The sequence below is a fragment of the Onychomys torridus genome, chromosome 3 (assembly GCF_903995425.1).
Source record: "Onychomys torridus chromosome 3, mOncTor1.1, whole genome shotgun sequence".
In the NCBI taxonomy this organism is placed as follows: Eukaryota; Metazoa; Chordata; class Mammalia; order Rodentia; family Cricetidae; genus Onychomys; species Onychomys torridus.
The window spans coordinates 137,548,659-137,572,778 of NC_050445.1; the positions used below are offsets into that span (position 1 = coordinate 137,548,659).

A 24,120-nucleotide genomic window follows, 5' to 3' on the forward strand; every position below is an offset into this window, starting at 1 on the left:
TGGGATTAAAGGCATGTGCCACCACGGCATGGCTCAGAGCCATATTTTTATTAACCCAGTAAACCAGTGAAAGGTAAAACAGTCATTCTTTTGTTCTATCTTTTTTACTTTGGGGTTTATAGGATATCTGTTTATTGTTTAAAATATTAATATCTCACCAGGTAGTAGTGGCACATGTCTTTAATCCCAGTACTCAGGCAAGTCTCTGTGAGTTCGAGGTCAGCCTGGTCTACAGAGTGAGTTCCAGGACAGGCTCCAAAGCTACACAGAGAAACTCTGTCTCCAAAAACTAAAAACCAAAACCAAACAAACAAACAAAAACAGAAACACACACATATACTTTTAGAATATATATATACATACATTCATACACACACAAAAACATATACATATATATACTTTATATACTTTAGACTATATATACACATATACATATATATACACACACATATATACATAATATACACATACACACACAATTCTTTTTTTTTTTTTTTTTTTTTGTGGAGCTGAGGACCGAACCCAGAGCCTTGCTGGGCAAGCGCTCTACCACTGAGCTAAATCCCTAACCCCTAATTCTTTTTTTAAAAACATTATTTATTTATTATGTATACAGAAGAGGGCGCCAGATCTCATTACAGATGGTTGTGAGCCACTATGTGGTTGCTGGGAATTGAACTCAGGACCTCTGGAAGAGCAGTCGGTGCTCCTAACCTCTGAGCCGTCTCTCCAGCCCATAATTTTAAAAGTATTGTTTCTTTTTAAAAACTTCATCACCTCTAAAAAATTGGTGGAGGAGAGAGGGGGGTGGTAAAACAGAAGTCCGAAGACCACAGGAAGGGTGTAGTCACAATGTCATTCTCCACCTCCCTCCAGCTGGGTGTGGGCAGAGTCCACCAGCCACATGACTTTACATCTAGTGGTGTCCAAACAAATGAAGAAATGGCTGCTTTTGGCCGGGCGGTGGTGGCGCATGCCTGTAATCCCAGCACTCGGGAGGCAGAGGCAGGTGGATCTCTGTGAGTTCGAGGCCAGCCTGGTCTACAGAGTGAGTTCCAGGAAAGGTGCAAAGCTACAGAGAAACCCTGTCTCAAAAACCAAAAAAAAAAAAAAAAAAAAAAAAAAAAAAAAAAAAAGAAAGAAAAGAAATGGCTGCTTTTAATTTTATCATGTTGCTCGCCAGATTAAAGTTATAAAAAAAATCTCAAAAAAAAGTCATTCAAATTTAGTGTTTTGCCGCACAAAATTCACATAGAGCATCAACTAATATGCACTGTGGTAGATAGCCTTGACGTGATAGATGTTATGAAAATATAGCATTTTCTCTTGTATAATTCCTAAAACACACAGCAGGTAATTCCCTCTCTATTTACACACACAGAGACAGACTTAACAACTAGGCTGAAACTATCCTCACTCACTGGTGTAATGAGCACTTACCTGTGAGCATGAGGGTGCTGGGCAAGCTTTGAACTTGTAGAAGGAAAAATAGGAGTTCAGGGCCAGCATCAGCAATACAGTGAGTGTGAGGCTACATGAAACTATCTTAAAGAAACAACCAAAACCAAATTAAAAATAAAATAAACTTATTTTGTTGCTTAGGAGGCTGAGGCAGGAGGATTGCAGTAAGTCTGAGGCCATTATAGGCTACAGTGAGAACTTGTCTCAAAACAAAATAGAAACACCCCCCCCACACACCAAGTTAATTTAAAAACTCCTCAAGCGAGGTCGCCCGCTCTTTTCCATCGTATGGAGCCCACTGAAAAGTCTCCATGAGCAAGGGCCACCCTCCGGAGCTGAAGAAATTTATGGACAAGAAGTTATCATTGAAGTTAAATGGTGGCCGACATGTACAAGGAATATTACGAGGCTTTGATCCCTTTATGAATCTTGTGATTGATGCGTGTGTGGAAATGGCAACTAGTGGGCAACAGAATAACATCGGCATGGTGGTCACAGGAGGAAACAGCATCATCATGTTAGAAGCCTTGGGAAGAGTCTAAGCAATGGCTGGTCAGCAGAGGAGTCCACATCCTTCCCCTAAGGACTCTTCGATTGGGGTGTAGGATTGGGTCATGTACATTTTCATATGAAACTTTTTGCTAAATAAACTCTTGTGATACTCAGGGAAAAAAAAAAAACCAAAAAACTCCTCAAGCTAGTCACTGTGCCTGGCATACTACCTACAACTCCAGCAGTCAGGAGAAAGAGGTAAAAGCGGGTCTCTGTGAGTTTGAGGCCAGCCTGGTCTAAATATTGATTGAGTTCAGATTACCCAACGCTAGTAAGACCCTGTTTCAAAACCAACTTTGAGGTGTGAAAGATACATACCTACTTACGAAGGAGCCCAAGAGTCATAGCAGGTCACGGGTCCTCCCTTTTGATAAAACACATTTTTGGCAGAAAGATTGCCTATCTTTCCCAAAATGGAAACCAAGAAAGAACTAAGGTGGGAGCTGAAAAGGAGCGCCATATTTTTTTTTCTTATTTTATCACTACAAATTTTATTCAGAAACTCATCTCTTTTGGTTGTTTAAAAAAAAAAAACAAAAAACCCGGGGTTGGGGATTTAGCTCAGTGGTAGAGCGCTTGCCTAGCAAGCGCAAGGCCCTCTGTTGGATCCTCAGCTCCAAAAACAAAACAAAACAAAATCCCAATATGAACTGGTTGGTCAACCAACTACAAAACTGTCTAGCAGACACAAGGTATAAACAGGTGGGCTCAGAATCTCCCATCTCTCTTGAGGTATCTGGATGCCTCCTATCATGCTCTCGTCCTCCACCTCCCCTGCTGCCACCCTCCTGTCTCTGGCTGGAGAATGCCTTTCCCGGGATCTGGATCTGGATCTACGCTTCTTGCACTGGCTTCCTTTTGAGCTCTCTTGAGATTGGCTTCAGATGCAAGAAGTTGCAGAAGCCCATTCTTGTGCACTCTCCCATCTCATACTGGTGGCGGCAGGCTTCCCGAAGTCAGTCACTGGGGACAGCTCTGAATGGACTGGCCGCCCATGAAACCCGAGCTTATGCAAGTCTCTCACTGCTTTCTCGGCATCCTCCACATGACATCCTTGACATACACGTTCCCCACCAGGTTGTCTCCTAGGTTGTCGGAGACGTTCATACTTCTCTTCCATCTCAGTGAAGACTTCCTCAAAGAACTCATCATAGTAGGAACGCCATATTTAAACAGAGACTTGGACAACAAGCTCTGGTTATTATATTATGTCTGTGGGAGAACAGAAGAGGAAATGGCCCCACTTGAGAGAGTACAGGCTTTGGAGGTGCAGTCATGGTTTGAAGATGAAGCATGGTAAAACCACAAGTGAGAAGCCACCTTTTTTTTATTAAATCTCTAGATTAGGTGGCCCCATTTTTTCCCTTCCCGCCTCAGTCTGGGTCACTCATTCCACAGCTTCTTTTGCATTACAATGTCCTTGGTGGGCCTGGCAGGAGGGCTTAGCTGTGAATTCACAGGGATGGTGGGGCGTGGGTGCTGGGGTGGGGGGTGGGCGGGAGTAGGGGGGTGAGGGGGAGGAGTGATCCAGGGCACTGGAATCTACCTTTAAAATCTAGCGCCTTAAGCTGTTGCCTCCAGCTAGGCTGAGCTGGCCTCTCCCTCTGTTGCTGGAAGACTAAGACCGAAGCCCGCTTCCTTCTGGCCTCTTGATAATTTTACATCTGGACATATTAACTTGTTATGTCTAGGATCCTTCCTCCGAGACACTGAGTTTTAAGCTTTTTTTGTTGTTCTTGTTGTTAAAACTTTTTGTTGTTGTTGTTCCCACCTTCTTCTCTCTGACATGAGTACGGATCTCGATGGTCCCCACAGTCTGCCTTATTACGACGAAGCAGCGAATTCTGGCGACTCGTCACCAATGCCTGAAGTTCATGGTCCTGAGGAAAATCAATGTTGCTTACAAGCTGCTGCTGAGACGCTCCGAAAAGAGATCGGTAAGAAGTTCAATCCCCAAAGATCCAAGTTAATTAGGAGAGGAGGAAGAAACGGGTGCAGGGTTACCGCCTCTTTTCTCGTTAGAGTCCATGAGCAGGTGTCACTATCACCCTCTGGACACCCCTGTTTGAGGTTTTACTGAAGACATCCATGTCGCCTTCTAGTCTCGAGCTGTAGTAGAGACCAAGGATATAGAATTGGGCAACTGGATTGGAGGCTGTGATGTGAATTTGAGAACCTTAATGTTTTAGGCCCTTCGGAAACAAATGTGCTATAGTAATTAAGTGAGGTGATGTTCTCATCTTTTTGCGGGGGGTGGCATTTCAAGACAGGATTTCTCTGTAGCTTTTTCGGAGCCTGTTCTGGAACTCACTTGGTAGACCAGGGTGGCCTCCAACTCAACAGAGAGTCACCTGCCTCTGCCAGACATGCACCACCACTGCCCGGCTGATTGCTTTCATCTTAACACAGGGCTGGGACTCCAGGTGTCTGAGCAGTGTTCTCAGCAGCTGCTGAGACCTAACACCCAGGGATGATTGAGGAATACCCATTTTAGGTGAGGTTGTACAATTCGTTTGTAGTTTATCCAAGTGGCTTCTTTCTCCCGAAGAAGTGGATGGCTTTTCTCTCAACACTTGAGAATGCGGGTGTCCCTTAGTAATGAAGTCTCCAGCTGGTGAGCATGCATCCTAAGCCCCAAACAAGCGTTCTTTTAGCTTTCAGTAAAGCTGGTTCCATACAGTTAGCTGCTGGGACCAAGGTCTGAAACACATTTTGTCTATACAGACTCAGCCAAGTATTGCTAAGGGGTGTGTGTGTGTGTGTGTGTGTGTGTGTGTGTGTGTAGTGCATGCAAGTTCTACCACGGCAACCCGAGGCAGATGACTGCTCCACTGGCTGTGTATTTCAGTACAGTGTCACCTCTTTATGAGCTTTGAGCTTTGGTTTAACGTCTGTCATTTTGAATTTTGATTTTGTGATTTTGATGGGGAAGAGAACTGAGTTGGGTTGGGGATGAGTGGGTAGGATGTCCGTGGCAAGCGCAGTAGAGGACATAAGTTTCCCTTCAGAAGCTGCTGTCAGGCCGGTCTACGTACTTGGAGACTGCGGAGTTGGACTTGGTGTTGAGCATCGCGTCTTGCAGCGATGCCATTGCTAGGGAATGCTAGGCAAAGAAAGCTGGGTAGTGGTTCCGAGTTCACCCCTTTTAATCTCAGAAGAACAACAAAATGCCTGGCATTGTGGCACACAGCTAAAAAAATCTAGCACTGGGGCAGGTGGATTGGGGACTTTGTCTAAACAAACAAGCAAACAATAAACTAAACCCAGTGGAAGAGCTACAGGGGTGAAGGGTGGGGGAAACAAAATTGGTTCGTTGGGATTTTGCCCTAGTGCTGAGAACTCAAGACTCTGCTTTTGTACCAACAGAAGGACTGCAGTACCATGTGGAAATAGGCGGCCGCTGCTTCTTCCTCCTCTTCCCCTTCTCCATCCTTCCTCTTCTAGGGGAAGGGGAAGACAGCCCCATCCCCGTCATCCCCGTCATCCCCGTCATCCCTGTCATCCCTGTCATCCCCGTCTAGGGGGAAGGGGAAGAAGGCCCCTTCTCCGGCATCCCCTTCCTCGTCCTCCTCCTCCTCCTTTTCTTCTTCTTGTGTTGGGGACTAAACCCAGGGCTGTGCATTGCTAATGGCAAGTGATTTATTTCACCCTGGAAATTTCCTTAGATGACATTCAGTACAATTGCTTTCATTATGACTTTTTGTTTGTTTGTTTTTCGAGACAAGGTTTCTCTGTGTAGCTTTTCCTGGATCGCACTTCCTAGACCAGGCTGGCCTCAAACTCACGAAGATCTGCCTGCCTCTGCCTCCCGAGTGTTGGGATTTGTTAGTTCATACATGTTTGTCATTGTGTGACTGGGCTAAGGCTGACTCAGTGGTAGAGCATGAAAGGTCCCAACAGGGTTGGATGCCCAGCAACATGCCAAAAGCTAGGAGAGATAAAAATTCCCCAAATTTGATGCCTAGAATTATAAACCTTTATTTATTTTATGTGCATTGGTGTTCTGCCTGGGTGTATCGCCTGCATGAGGGTGTCAGGTCCTCTGGAACTGGAGTTACAGACATTGTGAGCTGCCATGTGGGTGCTGGGAATTGAACCTGGTTCCCTGGAAGAGTAGCCATTGCTTTTAACTGCTGAGCCGTCTCTCCAGCCCATTTATTAACTTTTCTGAACTGGGGCTGGTCTCAAACTCACTCTCATCTCAGCTTCTGGAGCAACCAGGCTTCAAGTATGTGCAACCTCCTGACTTCACCCTAGCAGATGATGACACTCTGCATGAGGTCACAGTCCTAATCCAGAGGCAGCAGGGAATGAAAGAAGGAAAGAGGACTACAAATTCAAACTTCCCTCCATCCTGCCTTTGAGCCAACATTTGTTAGTTGTTGTTGTTGTTGTTGTTTATTTTAATTTTGTTGTTTTGCTTTTGGGTTTCCAGGGTCTAATAGTATGAGTTAAATAAATAACATAATTTAAAACACCTATATAAAATGATAGCACACTGTTATGGGGTGTGTGTGTGACCAAGTATTCTGATTGAGTATATGATTATAATAAAATAATTAGGTTTTACTTATTACTTAGATCTAAGGCTATGAAGACAACTGCTTTGAAAGTCAATACATTAAACCTAATATTTAATTTTTTTTTTTTTTTTTTTTTTTTGAGATAAGGTTTCTCTGTGTAGCCCTGTCTGTCCTGGAACTCAGAGATCTGCTTGCCTCTATCTCCCTAGTGCTGGGATTAAAGGCGTGTACCACAATGCCTCGCTGAATGTGTTTTATTATTAACAAATGATCTGTTTATTCCTACCAGCCTCTCCTCGCCCTTCCTCTGTGGACCTACCTCTTCAGGACAGCCCTGACTCTTCCACCAGTCCCAAACTGAAGCTCACTGGTCCTGAGTCTGAAGAGGACACCGAGAAGGGAGACAACAAAGTCCACACCAAGAAGCAGAAGATGCGGACCGTGTTCTCTCAGGCGCAGCTGTATGCACTCAGGGACAGGTTTCAGAGGCAAAGGTACCTCAACCTCCAGCAGATGCAAGAACTCTCTGCCATTCTCAACCTTAGCTATAAGCAGGTAGGGTTGTTTCTTTGTTGCCGTAATATAACAAAATTAGCTGATTTGTCAAGGAATGGAGTTAACATCTGGATGCCTCTCTAACTGTGGTGTATCCTTTCTCATGTTAAAAATTGTACAATTATGTGTAGCTCATGTGATTCATATATTGTCCACTCTATTCCATCAATTACTTCATCTTTACTTCATGTCCCCTCTGCCCACCACCCACCCCCAAGGCAGGGTCTCACTAGGTAGCCCTGACTGGTCTGGAACACGATATGTAGACCAATTTGGCTTCATACTCTCAGATCTGCCTCTGCCTTCCTGGTGCTCAGATTAAAGCTGTTCTCACCTTCATTCAGGGCAGTGGTGGCACTTGCCTTTAATCCCAGTACTTGAGAGGCAGAGGTAGGTAGAACTCTGAGTTTGAGGCCCAGCCTGGTCTGCAGAGTGAGTTTTAGGACAGGCTCCAAAGTTACATAGCGGGGAAAACCCTGTCTTGGAAAAACAAACAAACAAAAAAGTAGTTATCACCACACCCAATGTTTTGTTTTATTTTATTTTATTTTATTTTGAACCATGCATGATGGCATATCTCAGCATTCGGGAAACTGATGGGAGAATAAGGTGTTCAATCCATCTATATAGAGTTCAAGGCCACCCGATTTAAAAAAAAAATGAGGTACTCCCTTCAGCAGCATGTATACTAAAACTGGGGCAGTGTAGAGAAGACCAGCCTAGCTTCCGAGCATCAATGATACGCTCTGAAGAGCTGCATATTTGAGGGAGATGTTGGCACAGGCCTTTAATCCCAGCATTCGGAGGCAGGGGCTGATGGCCTTTTGAGTTCCAGGCCAGCCTGGTGAGTTCTAAGACAGCCAGGGCTACACAGAGAAACCCTGTCTTGAAAAAAAGACAGCGAATAATGGGTAGGGAAGATGGCTCAGTGATCATAAGCACGGGGGTGGGGGGTGGAGTGGGGGTGAGGGAGATGGGGGGGTGTTAGGGTATCATGGGGTAGCTCACAACCACCCATGTAATTATTCCTGCTCCAGGGGATCTCACACATGTTTCCTGGCCTTCAGGGAACCTGTACTCACTTGTACATACATACCCAAGCAGACACACAAACACATAAAGCTACACTTTTGATGTGGGATGAAGAGCTTTTACAGTCTATCTTTTGGGGGTTGGGGGCACGACATTTTTTTTTTTTTTTTTTTTTTTTTTGGAGACAGGGTTTCTCTCTGGAACTCTCTCTGTAGACCAGGCTGACCTCAAACTTAGATCCACCTGCCTCAGCCTCCCAGGTTCTGGGAATTAAAGGTGTGCACCACCATTGCTCAGCTGTCTATCTTTAATGGTGAAGTTACGGATTGGAATGAAAGGCACTGCACAGCTAAACTCAGCACTCAGGAGGCCAGGCCAGCCTGGAACTCAGCAAAACTCTCTCAATGAAAACAAAAAAGCGGAGCCAGGCAGTGGTGGTGCACACCTTTAATTCCCAGCACTTGGGAGGCAGAGGTAGGCAAATCTTTGTGAGTTCGAAGGTACAAAGCTACACAGAGAAACCCTGTCTCAAAAAACAAAAACAAAACCAAAAAGCAAAAGCGGATGGTGGGGGCACCTGCTTTAATCCCAGCACTCAGGGAGGCAGAAGCAGGGGGATCTAACAGAAAAACGGGATTCTTGTAGATGCCTGTATAGCATATGCATGACCCTGAGATCAATCAATCAAGCCTCTAGTACTATCTCCCCCTCCCCCTAAAAAAAAAACCAGCTTGAAATTTGTCCTTTGGTATCCATGCTAATAACAAATAAACAATTTTTTAAAATATTTTTTATTTTATTATTATTTTTTGTTTTTTTGAGACAGGGTTTCTCTGTAGTTTTGGTTCCTGTCCCGGAACTCACGTTGTAGACCAGGCTGGCTTCGAACTCACAGAGATCCGCCTGCCTCTGCCTCCCAAGTGCTGGGATTAAAGGTGTGTGCCACCACTAGCCTAAATAAACAACATTTATAAAAATTTTATGAAGCTGGGCTCACTTGCATGTCTATATGTAGATGGGTGTTTTGCCTCCGTGTATGTCTGGGTATCCTATGTGTAGTGCTCCTAGGAGGCCAGAAGAGGGCGTCAGGTCGCCCGGGACTGGAGTTAGAGATGGTTGTGAATCACCCTGTGGGTGCTGGGAATTGAACCTGAGTCCTCTGGAAGAGCAGTCAGCGCTCTTGTCTGCATGTCGTAATTTTTAAAAAGTCCTGTCACTTTCTGCAGGTTAAGACCTGGTTCCAAAACCAAAGAATGAAATATAAGCGATGGCAGAAAAACCAGTGGCTGAAGACCAGCAGCGACGTGACTCAGGTAACAGGACGGACTCTCCCTGTTTACCCCATCTTATTTCGTACGTGTCTGCATCATCTGTGTGTGGCCCATCTGTGGGTCTTGGGGAGCTGGCAGTGGAGCCCAAGTTCCCTGGACAAATAGTCAGTGGTTCTGAACCACTGAGGCTGCTTTTCAGGCCCATCTTGTGATGTCTATCTGTGTCCCATCAGTCTCGCTGCTCCCCTCCCTCCTCCCCCCTCAAGTGCTCTCCCCCACCCCCCACCCCCGTGTTTTTTGAGACAGGGTCTCTCTAGCTTTGGAGCCTTTCCTGGAACTCAGATCCGCCTGGCTCTGCCTCCCGAGTGCTGGGATTAAACGCGAGCGCCACCAACGGCCTGGCCCAAGAGCTCTTTCTTTCTTAATTAAAAAAAATAATTTTTTATAAATTTTTTAAATGTTATTTAAAATTTTTATTTATTTGTTTGTTTGTTTATTTTTCTGAGACAGGGTTTCTCTGTAGTTTTGGAGCCTGTCCTAGACTAGCTCTGTAGACCAGGCTGGCCTCGAACTCACAGAGATCCGCCTGCCTCTGCCTCCTGAGTGCTGGGATTATAGGCATGTGCCACCACCGCCAGGCTATTCATTTATTATGTATACAGAAGAGGGCACCAGATCTCATTACAGATGGTTGTGAGCCACCATGTGGTTGCTGGGAATTGAACTCAGAACCTTTGGAAGAGCAGTTGGTGCTCTTAACCTATGAGCCATCTATCCATCCCATTGGCAGGCTTTGAAGTTACTCTTTTTTTTGGGGGGGGGGGTGTTTCAAGACAGGGTTTCTCTGTGTAGCTTTGCACCTTTCCTGAAACTCACTCTGTAGCCCAGGCTGGCCTTGAACTCACAGAGATCCGCCTGTCTCTGCCTCCCGAGTGCTGGGATTAAAGGTGTGCGCTGCCGCCACCCGGCCCAAGAGCTCTTTCTTGTGGTGACCTTTTTTTATTTTTTGAGATAGGGTCTCATGTAGCCCCGACAGTCAGGGATCCTCCTGCCTCTGTCTCCAGAGTGCTGGGATTAGAGGCGTACACCACCATGGTGATCTTTTTCATATTTCTTCAGCTTACGACTTTAGATTTCCTTTTTTTTTTTTTTTTTTACTCATTGAGTTAACCACCTCTTTTAGAAGGGCTCTGCATTTGTGGCGTATCCCAGCCTCCATTCCAGCTATCCCCAGGGCTGTCTGAACACATCTGGAAGCCTTTCAGTGTTGGACAGCCAGACTTGGACCAATGCTTGGAGCAACCAGACCTTGACCAACCCAAACTGGAGTAACCAGACCCAGACCAACTCAACTTGGAGCAACCAGCCCTGGACCAACCCAATTTGCAGCAACCAGCCCTGGAGCACTCAGCCTTGGTGTTCTCAAGCCTGGAATAGTCAGGCTTGGAACACTCCTTTCCATAACTTTGGAGAGGACTCTCTGCAGCCTTACATGCAGTATCCGCAAAACTTCTCTGCCAGTGATGTGGAGGCAAGTTTGGAAGCCACTGGGGAAAGCCACATGTATTTTAGCACCCCACAAGGCTTTTAATTACTCCTGAACTACTCTGAATACTTGGAGCGGGGGTGGAGGTGGTGAGGAGTGGATAGATGACTCAGTTTAAAGTCAGGGCAGTGGCTGGATTTCTTCCTTGGTCTTTCAAGACAGGGTTTCAGGACTGGAGAGATGGCTCATGGGTTAACAGCATTGGCTGACCTTCCAGAGGTCCCAAGTTCGATTCCCAACAACCACATGGTGGCTCACAAACATCTATAATGAGATATGGTGCCCTCTTCTGGCATCCAGGTGTACACGCAGACAGAACACTGTATACTTAAATAAATAAGTATTTTTTAAAAAGAGAGGGTTTCTCTGTGTATCCTTGGCTGTCTAGAACTTACTCTGTAGGCAGGGCTGGCCTCAGACTTGGAGATCTCTTTGCTTCCCGAGTGCTGGTGTAACACCACACCAACTTTCTTCCAAAGATTTTTTTGTTTTTTGCTTTTTGAGACAAGGTTCTCTGTGTATGTAGCTTTGGAGCCTTTCCTGGAACTCACTCTGTAGCCCAGGCTGGCCTCTGAACTCACAGAGAGTCTCTGCCTCCTGAGTGCTGGGATTAAAGATTTTTATAGTTGTTATTTTTATTCTTTTGGTGCCAGAGAGCAAATCTAGGACCTTGAACATGCTGGGCACCCACTCCACCACTGCGTTCTACTTGCAGCCCTGCCTTGGTGCACTGTCTTAGAGCTGTATGACTTTCTCTTTAGTGTTGTGCTGGAGATTACCTAAGGGCTTTGGAGACACTAAACTAGACCCTCGCCTCCCCCATAGCCTCACACACATTGACCCACCCCAATCCCGGCTTGTCTTTTCCTTAGAAGCTTGGGTCTTGGTGTAATTTGGGTGTGTTGATTTGAGGGGCCGGGTTTATCTGGAGTCTGAAGAAGGAGGTTTGAATAAGTTGCCTGCTACAGAAATGGACATGGTGGCATGAGCCATGGATCCAGGATTTGGGGTATCTTTAGGATGCAGAATCTAAATGTGTGAAGAGGATAAAGATTCACTCGGATGTGGAGGCCGTTCTAGCGGTTGAGGCGAAAGGAGTATGAGTTTGAGGCTAGCCCTGACAGTAAGCTCAAGACTAGCCTGGGCTAAATGTAAATAATAAGATGATGTCTCAACAAAATAAAAGGAAAGCTTTGGTGGAAGGAGGACTTCCGTTTTGGCAGTCAGGAGCCTTTACCCACTCAGTGTGCCTTGTAGATGTCCCTCTCTTTAGAGTCTCACTAAGAGTACCGCTATGTTAGTATCTGTAGGGAGAGGTTTATAGTTACTGTACCAAGATAACGCAATGCCTGTTGAACTAGATTAAGTAAAATAAAACACTAACTTTACCTTTAGTGGTCCAGTCTCTGTCTTGCTTTCACCTAGTGGCATCAATATACATTATTTGGTATGTGAGACAGAGTCTCATGTAACCCAAGCTAGCCTTAAATCTACCATGTTGCCAACACTTGAGGCTGAATGGGAGAATCAAGAAAAGTTTGAGGCCCACCAGAGCTGGACAGGGTTTGTCTTTTAAACAAACAAACTGGCCGGGGCGGTGGTGGCACACGCCTTTAATCCCAGCACTCAGGAGGCAGAGGTAGGCGAATCTCTGAGTTAGAGGCCAGCCTGGTCTACAAAGCTAGTTCCAGCACAGCCTCCAAAGAGAAACCCTGTCTTGAAAAAACCAAAAAAAAAAAAAAAAAACAAAAAATTCAGCACATGATATGGTGCTCATCATGAGTGGATATATTGAGTTTGAGGCCAGCCAAGGCTACATAGTGAGACCCTGTCATAAAAACCCACAGTGCTGGTGAGATGGCCCAGTGTGGAAACGGCCCTGCTGCCAAGTCTGACCCTCCTTCAATCCCTGGAATCTACATGCTGGAAGAGGGAGAGCCAACTCTTGTGTGAACCTTCCTCTGCTCTCAGCTGTACACACTGATGTGCACACTATACATATGGGCACAAACACTCTGTGTAAACAAGCCAAACCAACAGCCAGGGAAGGAAGACAGAAAGTTGGCTAGTGCAGTTTTGCCCAATTCTGTCCATTTCTCTAGAAACGAATGTAGTAGGATTTTTTGTTTTGAAACAGGGTTTCAGTATGTAGTCCTGGTGTCCTGGAACTCACCATGTAGACCAGGCTGGCCTTATATCCACAGAGATCTCCCTACGCCTGCCTGTGTTCAAGGCTAGGATTAAAAGCATGTAACACATGCCTGGATGTAATTGCTTTCTTCATGCCTCAAAAAATGCATTATCTATCTATAGCTTAACCAAGCTACAGTAAGAGGCTGGAGAAAATGGTTTAGAAGGTAAGAGCACTCACTGGCTTCCTTGACAGGACCCAGATTCAATTCCCAACACCCACATGGTGTCTCATAACTGTCTACAACTTCAGTTCCAGCACATCTGGTTTCTGCAGTCTACTGACATGTGGTACACAAACATACATGCAGGCTAAATACCCATATACATAAAAAGAAAAATACTGTATGGGTGTATATCACATTTTAAAATCCTTTTGTTGATGAACACAGACGTTTTCTATTCTTGGTTTTCAGAACGAGTGTGCCAATAGACACGGATATATAATTGTCATTGGTATGCTGGCCTAGAGTTCTTCAAGCGTATACCTAGAATTATAGGCATGCACCGTTAGGCTTTTCCAAATTGAGGGATCTCCTCATGCTGCTTTTTCTTACATTATTGACGGCTGTGTTTCTGCTTTCAGTTGGGTCCCGATATAGCTAGATAACACTGGGGACAAAAGATTCTAAGTTTTGAAAACAGCATTTGCTTTACCTTTATTTTCATGAAGACTGGCAGACACAGATAAGCCTGTCCCTTTCCTAAAAGTATGAAGCAAAGGAATCTTTTTTTTTTTTTTTTTTTTAGTTTATTTTTTTTAATGTGCATGAAAGTTTTGCCTATGCTGGGTATGGTGGTGCATGCCTTTAATCCCAGCACTCCAGAGGCAGAGCCAGGCAGATCTCTGTGAGTTTGAGGCCAGGTTGGGCTACCAAGTGAGTTTCAGGAAAGACACAAAGCTACACGGAGAAAAAAACAACAAACAAACAAACAAACAAAGTTTTCTTTTTTAAATCACAGGTATGTGTATGGGTGTGTGCCCTGAGGAGGCCAGAGGCATTAGATCCCCTGGAGATGAAGTTCCAGGTGGTTGTGAGCCACCTGACATGGCTGCTGGGAACAAACTCCAGTTCTGGAAGACCGAATACTTAACAGATGAGCCAAGAGAGTGGTTTTTATTCCTAAGGAACAGGAATTAACAAGGGAGTGCCCCCTCCCCCCAGCACACCTAGTGTTTCAGTGAGAGCCCCAGGAACCACAGAGTCTCAGCATCTCTTGTTTTTGTGTCAACTGGGGATTAAATCCAGGGCTTCCTGATTCTAGGCAGAGGCTCTTCCCTGAGCTTCACCCCACACCTGCTTGGAGGATGTCAAATGTCATTACAGGTAACAGGAAGGGAGGATGTGTGGTTTCAGAAGTGAGTTTGGGGCTTAAGGGTGAGGGCGGGGTAGGAGAATAATCAGGAAAGATATAAATTGATCGAAAAAGCAAATGATGAATATTCATCTGGTATAGTTGTGTGTAAACGTTCAGTTTTGCTGTGAGATAAGAAGGAAGTTAAGGGGCTGGAGAGATGGCTCAGCAGTTAAGAGCACCGACTGCTCTTCCAGAGGTCCTAAGTTCAATTCCCAGCACCCACATGGTGGCTCACAATGAGATCTGATGCCCTTGTCTGGTGTGCAGGTATACATGCAGAGCACTCATACATAGAATATAAATAAATAAATTTTTTAAAAAAGAAGAAAGTTAAGTTAACATAACTTCTAATGTATTCATCATAGATGACCTAGTCATTGCTTAGTCTTACCAGATTCAGCTAAGACACAGCACAGAAAAACATGGAAGAAGCCGGAAACACCTAGCAACTGCCACAAGTAAACAGCCTTGCCTGTCAGTCACAACACCAACAACTCAGGACCACTCACCAGGGTGCCCAGCCCACCTGAAGCACTGCAAGGAGGTTCCACAGCTGTTACTCTCCTAAGGAGAGGCCTTGGCAATCGGAAATACTGAGGCTGGAGAGATGGCTCAGCTGTTAAGAGCACTGGCTGCTCTTCCAAAGGTCCTGAGTTCAATTCCCAGCCCACATGGTGGCCCACAACCACCTCTAGTGGGATCTGATGCCCTCTTCTGGCATAAAGTCAATAGAGCACTCGTATACATAAAATAAATAAATAAATAAATAAATCTTAAAAAAAAAAAAAGCACAAGTAATATTGCCCTTCACTGTGCACAGAGGGTGCATTCATAAAGGCTAGGGAGTATCCTGCAAAGCTCAGACTAATCAGCCGGGCGGTGGTGGCACATGCCTGTAATCCCAGCACTCAAGAGGCAGAGGCAGGTGGATCTCTGAGTTCGAGGCCAGCCTGGTCTACAAAGTGAGTTCCATGAAAGGCACCAAAGCTACAGAAAAACCCTGTCTCGAAAAACCAACAAAACAAACAAACAAAAAGCTCAGACTAATTACATCGAAAATCCTCAATCTCCGTCTTCTGTCCTTGCCTTTTGTTCTTGTGACCATTCCCATCAGTGGAGATGGCTGGTGTCTCAGAGATGCATTCTCGCCTTCTCCACAAACCCTAACTACGCTTGCAGAGGCCACTTCAAGTCTTTACAGGTTAATTGATTTAATGGGATTCTAGCATTGTGTGTGTGAGTGTGGTGTGTGTGTGTGTGTGTGTGTGTGTGTTTGTGGGGACCAAATCCAGGGCTGTTCCATTGATCTGCACTCAGTCTTCGGTGTGAGAATCTTGATTATTATCTTTGGCTTTACCTTTTTCAGGGTCAAGGAGATTCCACCAACCACCCAGGAGTGGGGCTGACTTGAGAAAGCCTCCCCAGCTGCAGCGTTCCTGGGCTTTTCGCTTCAGCTTCTCACCAAGGGAGCTATTCTAATGCCTTTGTCAACCGAGTCCTGAGTCCCAAGCTGTCATGGGACCCCCCGCTGACTTCTTTATTTAACAAATTCTCTTTTTCTCCTGCTTGGCCCCCTCTCCCTCCTCTGTCTGGCAGCTGTCTGTCTTAGCTTTGTAGTTCACCACCAGGTTTTCTGAAGACTCGGGGTTTATTCGAAACAGATTTAACCTTTTCCTTTACCCTAAGAAGCCAGCACTTGGGAGTCACTGACCAAGCAAGGCCTGTGCTTCTGACTTTGGAGTCTATACTCTCCAGTTCCGAAGACTCAGGCAAACTCAATCCAGCATGCTGGCTCCCTCAGGTTCAAAAGGAAATGGCAGCTAAAGGTAGATTGAAGTTTCACACTGACAGAAACTGGAGGTAACACCTTCTTGGCTTTGGGACAGCAGGAGTTTCTAAGGGGAGAAAGAAGGTGGGAAAAGACCTTCCATTTCTCTCCTATCTTGTTAGCTAATTTTGGGGTGCCCTTTTCAAGTTTTTAAGGTGACTTACTATACAAGGAGAATTAAGACCCAAATTAGATCGTCTCAGGAATGAAGAGACGCCTCAGTAGTTAGAAGCACTTCCTATTCTTCCAGAAGACTGAGTTCTGTTCCCAGCACCAGGGCAGGCTGCTTCATCTTGAACTCCAGCTCCAGGGGGATGCCCTGCCTCTGGCTTGCTTAGGCACCTGTACACATGCACACACACACACACACACACACACACCACAATTAATTGCTAAGTAAAATATATCTAAAAAGAGAAGAAACCCCCCCCCACACACACACACACACAAATGTTAGTAAAGACAGCTCCAAGGCTTTGAGAGTGCCCTCACAGCTCACTGGCCGGTTCCAGTTTCCCAATAAACAGTCTCTATTTCTATCACTAAGGGGGGTGGGGGGGTAGGGCAGGGATAGCACTAGCGTAAAAGAGTGGTTGTCTCTTTTAGTTTTCTGTAATATTTTATGGCTTTTGCTGTTGCTTTAAGGCAAGAAGAACAACAACAAAAATAACCTCAATCTTTGGGCAGCCATGGAGGCCTGGTCTGTAGCCTCAGGGCTAGGGAGGCAGGAGCAGATGGGAGGATCGTTGATGAGTTCAACTTCTGCTTGATCCTTTTTTAAAAAAGATTTTATTATTTATGTATGAGTGCTTTTTCTGCATGTACAACTTACGCCAGAAGAGAGCATCAGATCCCACTAGAGATGGTTGTGAGCCACCATGTGGTTGCTGGGAGTTGAACTCAGGACCTCTGGAAGAACAGCCAGTGCTCTTAACCGCTGAGCCATCTCTCCAGCCCAACTTCTTTTTTTCAACTATCATAATTTTTATTAAATTTAAATATCAATTCTTTTTTCCCATTTTTTATTATTTATTTAATTTTCCATGATCAGCTTGATACAGTATAAATTCTTATCCTAATATTGAAATGTTTGACTGAGGCTTGCCCAGTAATTGAGTAAAACCAAAGCTTATTATAACCCACAGTCATCCTAGGGTCCCCCTTGCCATATGGGTGCTGGGAATTGAACCCAGGTCCTCTGGAAGAGCAGTTAGTGTTCTTAACCACTGAACCATCTCTCCAGCCCACCTACTTGCTCTTTACAGTGAGTTTCAGACTAACCAGGGCTGCATATTGAGACCCTGCCTCAAAAAGAACAGCAAAACCCAAAGACTGGGCCTGTAATATGTCCCTGGGCAGAGGTGCTCACCATAAGCCAAGCCTGATTGACTGGAGTCAGTCTCTCAGACTCACACAATGGAAAGAGACAAAGAGCTCCACAGAGTTGCCCCCTGATTTCCACAGTCAGGCAGTGGCATGCACCCCCCCTACTCCCTAAAACAAATACATGTAATCCTAATAACCACATAACCCCCTTTATTACTGTGCTGCTCAGCTGCTTAATTTCCTCTTTTCTCCTAATGACCTGTGTAGCCTTTCACTGTCCTGGAGCTCACTGTGTCCATTAAGCTGGCCTCCAATTCACAGGGATTCATCTGCCTCTGCCTCCCTCTGCATATGCCTTTGATCCTGGGGAGGTAGAGGCATGCACATGCATATCTCTGAGTTTGAGGCTGCCTGCCTCTGCCTCCTGAGTGCTGAGATTAAAAGTGTGCGTCACCACACCTGGCTAACCTAGACTCTTTGAAAGCCCACACTCAGACCCTCAGTGGATCTCACTAGCCTCTGAGCAACTCTTTCTCTTAACCCACATGCTTACACTTATATTAAAGCATCTTGATGTCAAGCCTGGTGGTGGTGGCACTTGCCTTTAATCCCATCACTCCAGATGCAGAGGTAGATGGAGCTCCGAGTTCGAGGCCAACCTGGTCTACAGAGCAAGTTCCAGGACAGCCACGTCTACTCAGAGAAAACCTGTCTGGAAAAAAAAGTCTTTATTACTGGGCATGGTGACACATGCTTTTAATCCCAGCACTTGCAAGGCAGAGGCAAGAGAATCTCTGTGAGTTTCAGGCCAGCCAGGGTTCCATAGTGAGACCTTGTCTGAAAACAAATAACAACAATAAAATATCATTAACTGGGGCTGGAGAGATGGCTCAGAGGTTAAGAGCACTGGCTGCTCTTCCAGAGGTCCTGAGTTCAATCCCCAGCAACCACATGGTGGCTCACAACCATCTGTAATGAGATCTGGTGCCCTCTTCTGTGTACATAACAAATAAATAAATCTTTAAAAAATATATATCATTAACTGTCAATGCACATTTTAAAAAAAGTTATGGGGCTCATTATATTGCCTTGATTGGCCCTTTATATCTGAGCTCAGAGGAGCCTCCTTACTCAACCTTCCCAGGAGCCAAGACTACAGGTGTTAGCTGCTGTCCTTGGCTTCCACGAACATTTTCAAATGTAAAAATAGCTTAAGTCCCTATTGTAGAGTTGGATCTGGAACCCAGGGCCTCACACATGCTCTCTCGCCTCCTAAACTGAACCTTCAACCCTGAAACTTGGATTCTGACCCACAGACTAGACTGTCTTGCTTTGTGCAGAGCCCCAGGAAGTCAGTCACATTAAACTTACTGGAGGGTCACAGCTCCCCCTACTGATTCCCTGTTGCATTGGGCTCGCCAATCTCCCAGCCGCTTGTCTGCCTTAACCTCATGGCTAAAAATAGGATGGTTAGCAGCCTCTTCCTTCATTACGTGTTGTTCCAAGTGGGAATCACTGACAGAGACAGATTAGATATACAGAGACAGACATGATGAGCTAAAGAGGTCTTCTCAATAGTCAAATAGAGGCCTCAAAGGAGGAAAAATGAATGAAAATATTAACAGAAAAAAAGGAGGTGGGGGGGATGCTGGAGAGATGGCTCAGCAGTTAAGAGCACTGGCTGCTCTTCCAGAGGACCTGGGTTCAATTCCCAGCACCCACATGACAGCTCACAGCTGTCTGTAACTCATGTTCCAGGGGATCTGATTCCTGCATACAGGCACACTTACAGGCAAAAACACCAATGGATATAAAATAAAAATAAATAAATTGTTTCTAAAAAAAACAACACATTTTTAAATAAAAATTATTTTAAAGTCAGGTGTGGTGGCTCATGCCTTTAATCCCTGCACTTGGGAAGCACCAGTCCAGATGCAGAGGCAGATGGATCTCTGCAAGTTCTAGGTCAGCTTAGTCTACAAAATGAGTACCAGGACAGCCCGGGCTACACAGAGAAACCCTGTCTGGAAAAAAAAAAAAAAAAAAAAAAGGTGGGATTCATGGGTGTATCGTGAATTGTTAGGTCTTGTTAATAAAAACAAACCCGTAGCCAGGTAGTGGGGTGAATACTGAAGATCAGAGAGAAAGAACAAGCCACAGCCACCTCACCTTGCCAGTTCCTTGGCTGGTCCTGTTTCCTCAGACTGGAAACTTCTGAGTCCTCATCCAAATGAATCTCAGCTGAACTGCTGCTAGAAGCCTGAAAGCTTAACCAGCCAAATGCTGCTAGTTTCTGGCCCTCACGCCTTATATACCTTTCTGCTTTCTACCACCACTCCCTGGGATTAAAGGCTCACTTCTTGGGATTAAAGGCATGTGTCACCAGGCTTGGCTGTATCTTTGAACACACAGAGATTCAGGTAGATCTCTGCCTCTGGAATGCTAGGATTAAAGGCGTGTACTACCACTGCCTATCCTCTATGTTTAATATTGTGAATGTCCTGTTCTCTGACCCCAGATAAGTTTATTAGCGTGCACAATATTTCAGGGGACACAATACCACCACACGTGGGAGGGATTGGAGGGATAAAAGGGAAGGAAGGAAATGGTGGAATTATTTTATAATCCTCCAAATAAAAAAATGACATAAAAAGACTACTTAGCGGGGCTGGAGAGATGGCTCAGCGGTTGAGAGCACTGACTGCTCTCCTAGAGGTCCTGAGTTCAATTCCCAGCACCCACATGGTGGCTCCTAACCATCTATAACAGGATCTCATGCCCTCTTCTATCATGCAGGCATACATGCAAATAGAGCGCTCATATGAAAAAATAAATCTTAAAAAAAAAGACTACTTAGCAAAACTGTGTATTATTAAATAAATTAAATCAGCATATTATTTTTAAAAATGTATTTATTAATTATTTTTCTATCATGAGCTTGATACAGTATAAATTCTTATCCTAATAGTGAAATGTTTCACTGAGGCTTGCCCAGTAATTGAGTAAAACCTAAACTTATTATAAGCCACAGTCATCCTAGGGTCCTCCTGCTATGTAGCCTCCCTGCTTCTGTGGGTTGGAGTCTGATTGTTCTTTGCTCTATATCTAGAATCTACTTATGAGTGAGTACATACCATGTCTGTCTTTCTGGGTTTGGGTTACCTCACTCAGGATGATATTTTCTAGTTCCATCCCTTTGCCTGCAAATTTCATGCTGTCATTGTTTTTCTCTGCTGAGTAGTACTCCATTGTGTATATGTCCACATTTTCTTAATCCATTCTTCAGTTGAAGGGCATCTAGGTTGTTTCCAGGTTCTGGTTATTAGGAATAGTGCTGCTATGAACATAGTTGAACATGTATCTTTGTGGTATATAAATCAGCATATTATTATTATTAAAAATAACCTTTAAAAGCTGGGCATGGTAGTGCACCCTCAGGCTTTGGGAGGCAGAGGCAGGTAGGTAGGTCTCTGTGAAACTGAGCCATAGTGATTCACACAACTAGTTCCAGGCCAGCCAGGGCTAACATGTTGAGACCATATCTCAAAACAAAACGAACAATAACAGCAATAATATCTTTATTAAATGTCAGGTCAGCTTCAAGGGAAAAAAGTAATGTTGCTCTGGCTGGTTCCAGAAGAAGCAGAGGCCAGTGGAGAAGAAACCTCATAGCAAGAACTGGTTTTGTTTTTGTTTTTGTTTTTTTAAAATTTATTTATTTATTTATTTTTGTTTGTTTATTATGTATACAGTGCTCTGTCTGCATGTATGCCTGCATGCCAGAAGTAGGCACCAGATTTCATTCTAGGTGGTTGTGAGCCACCATGTGGTTGCTGGGAATTGAACTCAGGACCTCTAGAAGAAAAGTCAGTGCTCTTAACCTCTGAGCCATCTCTCCAGCCTGCAGAACTGTTTAAAAAAAAAAAAAAAAAAAAAAAAAAAAGTGAAAAAAAAAATCATCCTGGAGCCAGACATTTTTTTTTTCTTTTAGACACAGGGTTTCTCTGTGAAACAGCCCTAGCTATCCTGGAACTCACTTTGTAGACCGCCTGTTGAACTCAGAGACCCGCCTGCCTCTGCTTCCCAAGTGCTAGGATTAAAGATGTGCGCCACTGTGCCTGGAGAGCCAGAATATTTTTGTTAAGCAGTTTTATGGTTTGTTATGTATATCTATGTGTGTGTACACATTCAGTGTTCAAGTAAAGGGCAAAGGTCAACACAGATATTTCCCCAATCACTCTCTGCCGTTATTTTCTCATTCACAGTCTCTCATTCAGCTAGACCTGATGGCCAACAGGCCCTAAGGACCCATAGTCCCAAAGGACCCGGCATCATTGGGTTCTGAAGGACCCAACTCAATTCTTCATGCTTGTATTTGCAAGCTCTTTACTAACTGGCTTTGTTTAGCTTTAATTTCAAAATCATAAATCTGGATGTGAGGGAGAACCAGGAAACAGCAGTGCCAAAGAACTCCAGGAGAGGAGGGATGATGGGCACTCCGAGAAGATGCTCCTATAACTCCTGTAGTTAGGGATGATGTGGTTAAGTAATAGTGTTGCCGTTTGTTGGCAATGCTGATGGGTTTTGACATTCCCAGACCCAAAGCCCTCCTTGGCTCCCACAATAGTCACACCTTTCACTCTGACAAAGCCTATGTTACCATCAGTCTTGCCAGAGCAGATGAAAAAGCCCTGTGCTGGTCCAGTGTTTAGTGTGAGCAAGATGCCTCCAGGGCCTGCCTGTGACAGGGTCAACTTTCTACCACCAGATGTTTCCTTGTAGATAGTCCAACATCTGTATTAGTCAGAGTTCTCCAGAAAGGAGAACCTTGGCAGGGCACAGATATTTCTATTAGTTATATAAAATAGAGGGTGTGGTGGTACATGCCTGAAAAAAACCAGCATTTGGGAAGTTGAGGCAAGTGGATCAAGAATTCAAAGCCAACCCCAGGCTACCTAGTAGATTTGAGGCCTGTTGTTTTAACTTTGGCACAGTGGCTGCGCCTGAATCTACTGCTCTCTCAGCCAGCAACTGCAACTCCGAAATTACCACCCTACTTTTCTACCAGCATCCTGACCATTCAGGCCCCAGCCTGTAGCAGGACTCTTAAAAGGTCTTATTAACTCAAACCCGAGGCCAGGTATTGGGGTGAATGCAGGAAGATCAGAGAAGCAGAACAAGCCACAGTTTCCTCCCCTTGCCAGTTCCTCAGCTGATCTTGTTTCCTCAGGCTGCAAGCTTCTGAGTCCTCATCCAGAATGGAACTCAGCTGAACTGTGCTGCTCCAAAGCCTAAAAGCTTAACCAGCCAAAATGCTCAACCAGCCAAACGCTTCTAGTTTATGGTCTTCACACCTTATATAATCTTTCTCTTTCTGCCCCCACTCCCTGGGATTAAAGGCGTGTGTCACTGTGCCTAGCTGTTTCCAATGTGGCCTTGAACTCACAGAGATCCGCCTGGTTCTGCTTCCCAAGTGCTGGGATTAAAGGCGTGTGCTACCATTGCCTATCCTCATGTTTAACATTGTGGCCGTCCTGTTCTCTGACCCCAGATAAGTTTATTTCAGGGAACACACAATATTTCGAGGAACACAATACCACCACACCAGCCTAGTGAGGATTCTGCTCCCACAGGCATGGGCTCTGTCGCTGCCACTAACGGTAACTTTAAATCTATCATTCTAATTATGAATAAGACCAGATTCAAAGGCTGCAGTGAAAACCTGTGAGCTCAGAGAGGCTGAGTAGCAAACAGCTTGTTCTCCCTCCCTGCAGGTGTCCATGAGAAAGACCTATTCTTCCGCTCTGCCAAACCACAAAAGCCTGCACCACTCCAAACTCCACCCTACTACTTCCTGTGCTCTCTGTCTCTCCTGGATGCCCTCTGGTGCTCTATGATTACTTTCTGTCAACTAGTTGGCTAACTCAGCCTCCTGACCCAAAGCTAATTTTATTTAATCAATGCAAATGCAAACTCAGGGTAATCTAATAACCTCCAACAGAGGCCAGCACATGAGAATGTGTTTGAAAATATTTTAAAATGTGTATGTGTGGTGTGTGTGTAGTATGTGAGGGCTTGGTGGTGTGTGCATGTATGTGTGTGTGTGTGTGTGTGTGTGTGTGTGTGTGTAGTATGTGAGGGTGTGTGTATGGTGATATTTTATTTGTACTGAAACGTGATTTTATTTGTATGTTAATAAATAAAGTTGCCTGGGGGTCAGAGCTAATAGCAAGCCATAACAGAAGCCGGGCAGTGGTAGCACACACCTTTAATCCCGATCACATGACAGGCACATCTCTGTGTGTTCAAGGATACAGCCAACATGGAGACACACGCCTTTAATCTCAATACCAACCTTAGAAGACTGGACGTCTGTATAGACAGGCAGTGACTAGGAGGTCATGTGGTTGGGTTTACAACCAATGAGAAGGCAGAACAGAAAGTCAATAAAATGATAGACACACAGGAAGTAGGTCT

The 24,120-nt window shown here is 44.9% G+C and overlaps 2 protein-coding genes and 1 pseudogene across 3 annotated transcripts; 2 read left to right on the forward strand and 1 right to left on the reverse strand.

Annotated features, from left to right (window-relative positions):
- Window positions 1–1,772: 1,772 nt before the first annotated feature.
- On the forward strand, window positions 1,773–2,003 carry LOC118580646 (small nuclear ribonucleoprotein G-like). The gene has a single exon (XM_036182502.1). It carries the CDS (start codon window positions 1,773–1,775, stop codon window positions 2,001–2,003), a length of 231 nt encoding a protein of 76 aa, XP_036038395.1.
- Window positions 2,004–2,721: 718 nt separating this feature from the next.
- LOC118580277 lies at window positions 2,722–3,181 on the reverse strand (annotated as a pseudogene).
- Window positions 3,182–3,799: 618 nt separating this feature from the next.
- Window positions 3,800–10,985, forward strand: Nanog (Nanog homeobox). 2 transcript variants are annotated; one of them, XM_036182500.1, is made up of 4 exons: window positions 3,800–3,950; window positions 6,826–7,091; window positions 9,350–9,436; window positions 10,578–10,985. In XM_036182500.1, exons 1-4 carry the CDS (start codon window positions 3,800–3,802, stop codon window positions 10,983–10,985), a joined length of 912 nt encoding a protein of 303 aa, XP_036038393.1. The 2 variants fall into 2 exon arrangements, with proteins under 2 accessions (XP_036038393.1, XP_036038394.1); XM_036182501.1 differs by having other exon boundaries at window positions 10,581–10,985.
- The last annotated feature ends 13,135 nt before the right edge of the window (window positions 10,986–24,120 follow it).